General features: G+C 45.1%; 3 protein-coding genes across 3 annotated transcripts in view; 2 read left to right on the plus strand and 1 right to left on the minus strand.

Annotated features, from left to right (window-relative positions):
• LOC131289673 (calcium-activated chloride channel regulator 1-like) overlaps positions 1-348 on the plus strand; it is a 43898-nt gene extending 43550 nt beyond the window's left edge. Inside the window, exon 3 of the mRNA XM_058318971.1 lies at positions 2-348. Within this exon, the coding sequence (XP_058174954.1) occupies positions 2-348 (347 nt within the window). The remainder of the gene's footprint in view (position 1) is intronic.
• Positions 349-8003: 7655 nt separating this feature from the next.
• Positions 8004-9585, plus strand: LOC131286894 (glutamyl-tRNA(Gln) amidotransferase subunit A, mitochondrial). Its single transcript, XM_058315901.1, has 2 exons — positions 8004-8287; positions 8355-9585. The coding sequence occupies exons 1-2, from the start codon at positions 8010-8012 to the stop codon at positions 9553-9555; spliced, it is 1479 nt and encodes a 492-aa protein (XP_058171884.1). The 5' UTR covers positions 8004-8009; the 3' UTR covers positions 9556-9585.
• Positions 9581-10180, minus strand: LOC131286895 (guided entry of tail-anchored proteins factor 1-like). The gene is made up of 2 exons (XM_058315903.1): positions 10112-10180; positions 9581-10030 (listed from the first exon to the last, which is right to left on the minus strand). The coding sequence occupies exons 1-2, from the start codon at positions 10178-10180 to the stop codon at positions 9605-9607; spliced, it is 495 nt and encodes a 164-aa protein (XP_058171886.1). The 3' UTR covers positions 9581-9604.
• Between the last annotated feature and the right edge of the window lie 769 nt (positions 10181-10949).

Raw genomic sequence — 10949 nt, forward strand, 5'->3', positions numbered from 1 at the left:
GCCACATCGTCCAGTGTACAGCCGGGACGTTGCTGTGGTAGTTCCGTGCCCATCGTGCAAAAGCAATCGCTGGACTCGTTCGAACGCATCCTTCCCCCGATGACGGTGTTCGTCAGCCAAGCGGATCTCGTCAATGCGGCCAAGGTTCCCGTCGGTCGCATCAGCGATCTCAGTGCGGACGTCGAAGGCATGAAGGTACGGCTCAGCTGGACCTTACCTGACATGGGCGGCAAGAACGTGGCCCGGTACGAGGTGAAGTACGCCACCACGATCAAGGACATCGTGGACAACTTCGATACGGCGGCCGTCCTGTGGCATCACGACACTCCGTTTACTTTCTCGATCTGAGAAGGAAGTGAGTTTACGATGAACATCACCCACGAGCCACATCTGTTCGGTCAGATCCTCTACTTCGCGGTACGCCCCTACGCTACCCTCACGAAGGACGCCCGTTCCGCAAAGGAACCGGGTCCGTCAAGCACCGAATTTACGGAGAGTTACGATTATTATTACAGTGGTTCAGAAAGAAACATATTTTTATAAATACAAAATGAATACAAAACCTGAGTTTGACGACCTTCTCTGCCATTTGATGCCTAATCGACCTCCCCTCATGCCCTGTCAATAACGTTACGTTTCATTTCTCCTGTTTGAGACCTTACTCGAAGCGTTTTGGAACAGAACATTAAAACACTCGATCCAGATCCAGCGAGTCGTGTTTCTCCAGGCTTGAGTAATGGTGGGAGGAGGAGTTTTACAGTGAGGCTAATATGCCGAACCCCGAAATTAACGGTTCGATTTTCAGCAGCAGCGATGTTTTATGGCCGTTTGTCCAGCGCAAGTCCTGGCTGTCGATTAATGCGCGCTCCCCAAAAAAGCGTGTTAAAACATGGGTTGTTTTACGATGAAACTGAAAGCGCATACACACACTCATTGTGTCGTTGTATTGTGTTTCCTATGTGGGTTTCTTCACTTGTCCCTACCGTAAATAGCGATCATCCGTACATGAAGTCGTACAAATCCTGCTAAGCTCCAATTATTCTGGCGCTCATACTAATGGGAAAAGCGTTAGTTCCTGGATTTGACTGTCGGAACAAAAAACAAAACAGCCAGTAGCATTACACAGTAAAGGCATTTGTGCAGGAACAGTGAACAAAACAGCAATTACAAACACCACACGACAGGACAATCCGTTACGTACTGGTATGTTTGTTTTAGGTCAAAACCAAGATGAATGAAAAAGCAAACCAGACGACCGAGCGTGCCAAAACTGGTCAAAAAACTACATTTAATTTCTATATCACCCTGTCACTGTGCTTCATGCTTTTTTTAGTGTCACTCTTCCTGGCCCTTCCACTCTTGCCTGTGCAGCTTGCCCTCGCTGCTTTCAAGCTGATTTACGAATTCATAAGCTTTAATTACCTGCGACAATTGGCGGTGGGGAAAAGGGCACGGCCATATGATAGTGGCAGGAAGCTCGCCCTACTTTAGCCACCATCCGCAGAAAGTTTGGGCGCCGTATTTAACTTTCCAGCGAATGTGATGGCTTTTCCCGATAGCGATGGCTATCTTCTCGGAAAGGGACGGGCTACGCCGGAAAACAAAACACCAATGAAAAAGCAAGGACAACATCATAGAGAACAGATGGGTAAGTGTGTGCGTGTGTGTTTGAGCATGTAAATCACAGCCAAAAGCTCCACAACGCCCGACATGTGGGTGGAAAATCAGGTGGGATAAATGAAGGTGTTAAAGCTGGTGGGTTGGAGTTGGGGTCTTTTCTCAGAGTGGTAGGTGACCCAAACCTCGTTGAGATAGGAGCGTATGTTCGCCCAAAAACTCGCGCTTCCGGACGGTGCATCGTTCTCAACCACAAACCTCGACGCGCCATGTTGAAGCACCTTCGAACCCACCGGACGCAGCGTGGCAACTCAATAAACGCAAAAATGAATATTTTCCGGACTGTTGAGCCGAAGCAGAAAGGCCCCCGCACAGCTTCCGGAAGCTTTCACAAACGCGCCATGTGTGTCGATGTGTAGGTGCGTGTGGCCTTCACGCCTGAACACCCGGCATGGTGTGAAACGGAGACTCGAGAAAAGAGTGAGAGAGCAGCATCCGGTGCGACAGTGCGGTCTCTACTGTAGAGGTTCTCAATATTTCTAGTTTGAGTAAATTAGAGTACAAGAGAAATATATTTTGATAGACTATGGTAATATGAATGAATACGGAATTATAAAATCGAAATTTGGATCATTCTTCTGTTGCTGATACTTTGGCATTGTGGTTGAGAACCTCTGGTCTTCCACCCTTTCACCATACCGTTCTGAGCCCGGTGGTGACATATGACATGTGCGACATGTCGTGCATCTACCATCGTCCCCTCAACATGTGTGGTTTCTCCACCTTTTCTCGTCCGACCTAAACAGACGTGGTCCACCGTAGTATCCCTGGGATCTGCTTATCCTGGCGCTCCAATGGACTTTCTCTATCCTCTCTGCGGGCTTTTCCATCACCATCACCCCCAATCCCGTTGAAGCTGGTTTAAATATTCATGACTTTACCTACTTTACCGTCATTCATCATTATATCCTTCCCCAAACTAGCTTCCGACTGAGGAGAAGTCGGCGAGTGCTAGTTGGTGGTGGAAACTTATCCCCCGTCACTTCCCAGATATACTAAAAATCGGTGCAAAAATTCAACCTTCTCCCCAAACCTCATGAGAACCTCAAGCCATCTCCACGTGAACCACGACCAAAGGGGATCCATTCAATGTCATCCTGTCGTGAAGTTCGCTCTGGTGCTCTGTTTCCTTCGACCAGTGGAACTAACCGACCTGTCAGGCTGTTGGCGTAAACTATACACGCTGTGATCGGTGCCACTCGACATCAAGCAGATCACACACACGTGTGGGCCGACACAATGGAGGAAGGATATTGATTTACTCAGCATTAGCTCTAGTGGCGTGCGCTTTAGGTCCGAGAAGATCCATCGGCGAAAAGTGTGATCCAACTTGACAGAGTGGAGTTGTTTTGATTCATTTTTCCATTTTTCCTTTTTTATAATAAACACTTTTTAACCTTTCACCCGAGCAATTTCGTTATGGGGCCACTTGTCGTGTTGGCCAACCTTTCTCGGAACCAAGAACATGGAGGAAGAGCTCAACTTTACTGTACCAGACAACTCTCTTACTGTGAACAAGCAGAGGCAGGATGTTTTCTCCTGGTTTGCACATGTGACGAACCGTACCGCAATTGGAAAATGGGAGTTTTGAATTATTGAAACCGACGCAGTCTAGGACCTGCATGTCAAGGCGGCCTGGCAAGCCAATGCTGGTGAATGTGTGTTAGTCCGTGTCAGGTCAAAGCTTTTGATGCCTCAAGGATTGAATGCCAAGTGCTTCGTCCGTCGGATCCCTGTGCTGTGACGTTGCAAAAGAATAGTACAAGCTTCCATTCACCGGTTGTCGGTGTGTTTGCTGAGTCCTTTGGTTCGCTTAATGAGTAAAGCCTGTCGTTTCAGAGACCAACCCCTTCGCCGCCTCGTTTGAACTCGTTCGAACGATGAAGGTTGGTATCTAACCCGTAACCCGTGGTAGACACATACCAACGATGCTTATAATCGACAAGTCACTGAGCATTCACTGAGATCACGTGCACCGTGGCGTATGATTTGACCGCAATTTTAACCAACATCCAAAGGTACGGCCGGTGCACTGCAACCGCACGATTGGCCAACATGTCGTCGGCAAAGGTAATAAACCCACCACACCGGACCGGTCAATTGAAGTGTGGGAGAAGTGATTTCAACCGCATGGAAAATAAAGCTTGCCTTTGATCGATTTAAACACATTGGGATGAATCGAACGAGGAAATGTAGCAAGCATACACTAGTTAAAAACAATTGTGGTTAATTGGAAGCTAATAAATGTCAATAAATTAATGTTTCATGATTCCGAGAAACATCCAAAACGAGCTAAAATGAACAGAACAATGTAGTTATATAGTTTTTCTTTCAAGAAAGAAAGCGTTGTTAACATGTTATGAATCATTCAATAAATTCGATAAAGGAAGAATCCTAAAACAAACAAACAAATTAAAAATTAACTAAGAACAATGATAAGCTTCCTGAAAAAAAAAATATGATGTCAAATTTGAGATGTTCACCAATTGGTACCCTTGATTTGTCTTTTTATATAATTGCTAGGTATTCCACAAAACGCAAAATCCTTTGTTTAATATCACAACATATTCTTGCCCAATTCCAACAACACATATCATAAACGAATAGTTGTTTAATTATTTTAGTTTAAACAACTAAATGATTGCCGTTTACTTTACTCGTTGTGCCATTGAACAAAATTGTCACGGTGTGGCCTGACACTTAAGCTCGGATGCTGTCCGTTTATTTTCCTTCTCGTTTCGGCCATCCGGAACGTTTTCCTTATCTTGATGGACACATCGCCATCGCTCCCGGTGTATAGAGACATACGCCGTCATTGCGATCCCCAGTCGTATGTTAACCCACCTCGAGTCCCTCTTGCGCCTCAGCTCGTCGGTTGCTCGAAATGTCACCTTAGTCACGCTCGAAGCTCCTGGACATCCTGTCCTATGAATGCTGGACGACCTCTCTCTTTCTCTTGTATGTGCACATGGTTCGCACTTCGCATTTCCGTATGCATTGCAGCCCTTGAATCATGACACCTCGACAGAAAACCTGCCATGCTTGTGCAAAGGACTTGTCGCATTATATGATCCTTTTGCGACACAAATCACCAAAAGCTCCTCTCCGCAGAACCGGCCAGTTTCCTGGTGGAGTCAGGGTGCGCCTGTTTCGTTGCTAGAACAACGCTGTCGCTGTCATGTGTCGGTATTATTGAGTTATTATCCTCAAACAGCCCATTTCCCGCCGACCCCGCACTTCCGAACGGTGGCCCACTGACTCATAAAAGTCGCATCCTTCCGGAGGACATCGGGTGTCCTCGGAGACGGATAGGAACATTTTCAGCCCGGCCAAGAGCATAGCTGCGAATAGCTTCCTCTCATCAAGAACACCGTATCGTTCCGTATCGTGCCGTTGGGTGAGGAATTTTCTTCCAAGCGACAGCAAAACTTGGCACCAATTTTAAAAGGCTTGTCCTTCTTCTTTGCCAAACACACATACATAACGTACACATCACAGAAAAGGACATTGAGTTGGTTAAATCCGACCAGAGAAACCTCACCCCGCTTCCCACGTCCCAGAGTCCCACGTCCTTGGTTCGACCCGGGACCGGCGCCCCGGGACCAGTGTGTAGAACCTATGAATAAAATTAGCATAAAATTTGATGGATGTTTCTTGTTCTTGCATTCTCGAACCGAGACGCCAATCTTGGGACTTAAAATCAAAGCCCATCTTCCATTCACAACAGGACACCGGAGGGTCTTACAAAATGGAAAAGAACACCGGGCTTTTAAGCGTTCGACAATTTTACCTCTAAAAGCTAGAAGTTCATGACAATGCTGCCATTTGTCAGACTTGAGACTCCCAGTTGCAATCTGAAACAGGAGTGGATGCACAGCGATGCTCAGCGTTTTTAGGAGTAATGCAACTTTATTGTTTTACAACTGTGTTACTCTGACGGCAGGGGTCTGCCGAATGGAAAACAGAAAAAGGTCTCAATGTTCATCAATGCCAGAACGGATGCACGTTTTATGTTTTTGGGTCTCTTTCCGGTCAACCGCGCTCTCAAAGTCTAGGCGCCGATCTTCTGATAAGCGAACAGTTGGATTTTTATCTGTCACGTGGGTTAGGGCAGGTTTTTGCTACTGCCACTCATTGAGCCTGATCGTATCCTTGTTTTTGGTGAGTCAGTCCTGTCACGCCATTCCGGTTTGCACCCGAAAGATGAAATGGTCATCGCTTTTCGGTCAGGTCGGTGCTTTTTTGTGGAAATGTATATCAGTTAGTTTGTTTTCCATTTGGCTTCTACCAACAATGTATAAAATCTTCAACCCAGAACAGTGTTCCAGAAGGTGAACTTGCTCGGAAACCGATTGTCCGCCTGGGTTTAGTAGTTTCCCTTCAGGATTACTTGTCTGGCAGCATGCATTAGAATAGGACATCGGAATAGAAAAACCGGGAATAACAACAAGCAAAAGAAAGGAAAATAATATTACGCAACGAGTAGAGAAGGTGTTTTGCAGACATTATTTTCTTCTTAATTTCAACACGGTACCATAAGAAGCTTTTACGAAATTAAATATTCTCTTACAATACAGTATAGACCAACTTTGCTGAATCGAAAGAGGTCTGATTATACAATAAACAAATTTACCACGGCACGGTCCAATAGCAAAGTTTTAAATAAGACCGTGTTCCAACAAAGTTAGTAGAGCGGAAAGCTCTGTATTTATTTTTCCAGGTGCTATTGCGAGATTGAAGGTGTTTGTTTTAGAATATTAATCTGTTCGCCGCAAGCAACGGCTGCCACGACGGGTCATCCTTGCTTTTTCGTAACCAAAAACGGGGTGTCAACTGGTAAAGGACCAAAAGACGTATGCAACAACGGCTGAAGGATAAGTTCACCGGATAAAGGCAAAGTTTCCGGAAACACCTATCTCGGTCAGGCCTGGGTAAGTTCGTGAACATAAATAATTAATAAAGATGTGTCAAATGGAGAGAAATTTAAAATTTTATTGTTTTTCAGCTAGTAGCGTCCCTTTCGGCTTGTCCGCCCACCGCCGGTTTGCTGGTTTGCTTACATTTTGTGTATTTTCTTCCAGTCCCATTCTTAGTCATTACGTTTTGTTCGTCCAGAAAAAGGTCGTTTGATGTTTTTTTCTATCGTTACAACGTTACTATGAAAAGAAGGTCCAAGGTGTGTCAAGAGAAAGCAAGGCGAGAAACAACGAGAATAAGGCTCCTGGGCGTGTGAGGCACACAAAGGTGTGAAGTGTCTATGAACATGATGGTTGGTTACTTCCTGGGTACTTGTAGATAAAAGATTTCGGATGAAATTGGTATGCGATGAATATTCAAATACCACCAGTGCTGCAACGGGGAAGGAAATTGAAATCCAGATGCAATGGAGCAGGGGGAAAGGCGCCCGAACAGGATGTGCCCAAAACGCGATGATGAATTTAAATACCGAAAGATAATGATGAACTGATGTTGCAGCTACTGCTATTGTTGAACCGACACCAGGAGCTCGATGGATACCGAAGATGCAATGAAAGGTCATCAAGTTGAAGTCTTCTTGAAAGACTTTATGTGTTTCACGCATTAATGCATGCTCATCGAAATGTGATGTATGGCGTAGATTATCATCGTTGACAGGAATTAATTCAAATTATTTCTGTTTCACGGGCAATCTGAAAAATAGGATATGTATGCCATTGCAACAAGATTGTATAATGCAAATTTAAATAATAACTTAACAGCAGTTTCTTCGTACAGGCGAGCGATTTGGGTCCGTTTGATTCAAAAAGTTGTCAGACAGCTTTTTATTACTACACAAGAATGTCAATTTTTACACTAAAAAATCATTTAACCGTACATTCAAAACATACATCATCGCGATGTTGCTCGTAGCGCTAGCAGCGCCCTCTATATCTTTATCTGACTCAGATTCGGAATCCTTTCTGAGATCCGGATCTACAAATCCGAATCCCGATTTTGTCAACACTAGTTAAAACATTTGATGATTACAAAAGTAAACAAACTAGTGATGAGAAAACTGAATCTTTCGATTCAAATCCATTCTGAGATCCGGATCTTCGAATCCGAGTCCCAATCCATCATTTCATGCGTGCCTACCAAATTTACCAATTTTTCATACTATTTGTTACTTTAACAATTGTACAATCATTGGTTGAATTGATCCAAAGGCTAAATCGAGCTTGTGAATGGTCCCCAGGACCATCTGGTTCGCTATTGCTATCCGCTCCCAGGGGGAGCTGTTTCATTTCAGTTCCGAGGAAACTACCCACCACTATGCGCACTTTGTAAACAAACCTTTTGTAAGATCGACAAAAATGAATCGATTGCCTCTAAGAATCCGCAAATTATCGGAGTGTTTTCGAGATAAATCTTTGGATCCTGTTACCGTGACTGAGCATTCGCTAGCATTGATCGATCAGCTAAAGCATCTCAATGCATTCGTTCGAATTTCCCGTACGCAGGCACTTCTTCAGGCCGAAAGTGCTAAAGACCGGTACCACAACAATACGCCGAGGGGAGTGTTGGATGGAGTAACAATTGCCGTAAAGGATAATTTCTGTACCAAAGGCATCCACACTACATGTGCTTCTCGGTAGAAATGAATTATGTGTACGTATCAGTGCATGCCCTTATTACCCTTGTTTATTGGTCCTTTCTAGAATGCTGGAGAGCTTCGTTCCAACTTACAATGCAACCGTGGTGGAGAGACTGCAACAATTGGGAGCTGTGGTTCTTGGTAAAACAAATCTTGACCAATTCGGCATGGGCTCAGGATGCATTGATTCCATTTTCGGACCAACACGCAACAGTTGGAGCGAGGAGCTGGAAAATGATCTGTTCCGCATAGCGGGCGGAAGTTCCGGTGGGTCCGCCGTCGCCGTTGCCGCGGGATTATGTTACGCAGCCCTTGGTTCGGATACCGGGGGTTCAACAAGAAATCCTGCGTCTTACTGTGGGGTTGTTGGTTTGAAACCGACGTACGGATTGCTGTCCCGACATGGCCTGATCCCTCTAGTTAATTCAATGGATGTGCCAGGCATAATGACTCGAACCGTTGATGACTGTCGGTCCGTCTTGAACGCCATAGCCGGCCCGGACGATCGAGACTCAACGACGGTGAAAACGCAATTTAAAACAATACCTTCACCAGATGGGGACATTTCGCTTAAGGGGCTTCGCGTAGGTATCCCGGTGGAGTACCACTGCGATGGACTGGACAAGGAGGTGCTAGAAACGTGGACCATAGTAGCTGACCTGCTTGAATCCTCGGGTGCGACAGTAACAGCCGTATCACTCCCCAACACTGCTTCATCAATTTTCGTCTACTCAATCCTCAATCAATGCGAAGTAAGCAGTAACATGTCACGCTATGATGGGATAGAATATGGTCATCGATCACAAGAGGATGCCAGTACGGAACAGCTGTACGCCAAAACAAGAGCGGAGGGCTTCAACAGTGTCGTGAAGAATCGAATTCTTTCCGGTAACTATTTCCTTCTCCGGCAAAACTACGACAAGTATTTCCAAAAGGCGCTTAAAGTTCGACGACTCATAGCGGATGACTTTGTTCAAGCGTTCAAAAGTGTCGATGTCCTTCTCACGCCAACCACACTTACCGATGCCCCGTTGTACAAGGATTTTATTCAAAGCAACAACCGTGACCAGTGTGCAGTACAGGATTTTTGCACTCAATCCGCCAACATGGCCGGCATACCGGCGCTTTCGGTTCCCGTTCGATTGTCTTCGCGAAGACTACCGATTAGCCTCCAGCTGATGGGCAATCATTTCTCCGAAAATGTCCTCCTGTCCGTGGCTGCTTGGATCGAAAAGGAAGTGGACTTCATGTCCTTCTACGAGTAAGCAAACAAGTAGAGCTTTAATAAATTAGGTGCAGCAAACTGATGTGCGTTTATTTTACGTATCCGGCGATGGTGCGGGCAACAAAGTTATTTACAACGATCCAAAACACGACCGATATCGAGTTGGGCACTTTCGCGGGGAAGTTGATGAGACCGCCGAATGGTTCAAAGTTGAAGTTGCTTCCAAACACGATGATTGTTGAGTAACGGTAGGAGAAAGAAATGTACATCATACAGAGTGCAAGCACCGCCATACCGCCGTAATGGATAGCATATTCGTACACCACCCGCTTCACGTTATCGCGTCCTTTGGCTTCGTTTAGTTTCGTTTCGTACGCAACGACCGTCCGTTCACATTTTACGTACTTGATGTACTCATCGCGCATCGAAATCTTCGCTAAATCTGCCCGCAATTGGGAAATTTCTTTCTTCAACGATTTCACCTCCGAACTATCGCCGCAAACAAATGGCAACACCTAATGAGGAGAAGGAAACATTTATTTCAACATTCTTTTCTACAAACAAACTGATGTGGGTTCAAAAGCATCATAGCTTACGGTTTTGGTTATTTTTGAGGTAAATGCCATTAATAAACATAGGATTGAAATCACAAAAATTAGATACATCTTTCACAAGTTTTCCAAAACAATTGTTTGAGGACATGAAACTGGGTTGAAATTAAGGTTGACATAAGTAACTCGTTGGAAGCACGGGAGTATAAACGCAATATGACTGACGGGTAAACTGATTTACAAAAAAATGATGTAAAAATGTATTTGCACAGTGCTATTTATCTTCAAAAAACCCTTTCATTTACTAACAAATTGGGTAAGTTATTAGTAAATTGATTACTTCAGTTATCGAACTCTTCTTCTTCTTCTTCTTTTATGCGAGTCGGGGTATATCCTCCTACGTTAAGTCGAACGTTAGTTCCCTTACTCGTACTCAGAGGCATACCGACTCTGACACGAGCTCCTATGTAGGGGCTCGTGCTGTAGGACCGACTGTGACAGCCATATGTCCACCAGCCATCGACGAGAGGGGTGGTTCCTCTCGTTTGTCAGTTCACAGGCCTCGTGGTGTCGAGTGTCAGCTTGACAGCTCGGCCACCGTGAGCTGTGTGACAGCTGGGTTTATCTGACGTAGGGCTAGGTTTGTTTTGGATTTGGTAAATGGAAATCCCCCACCGGACTATCCCCTAGTCCCGTGGGTGATTCTCTTGCTTTGGTTTGGGTGTTTGGTTTGTTGTTGGTTTTGGTTTTGGTGTTAAATGGTTACTTTGGTTGTATAGTTAGTTGTCCCCGTATGGTATTAGTTTCTTTTTTTTTTTTTTTTTTTTCCCACCCCCCTCATATCCCACGCCCCTCCCTCGTCCGCGCTGGTCTCCCTTGGGGA

The sequence above is a fragment of the Anopheles ziemanni genome, chromosome 3 (genome assembly GCF_943734765.1).
Source record: "Anopheles ziemanni chromosome 3, idAnoZiCoDA_A2_x.2, whole genome shotgun sequence".
In the NCBI taxonomy this organism is placed as follows: Eukaryota; Metazoa; Arthropoda; class Insecta; order Diptera; family Culicidae; genus Anopheles; species Anopheles ziemanni.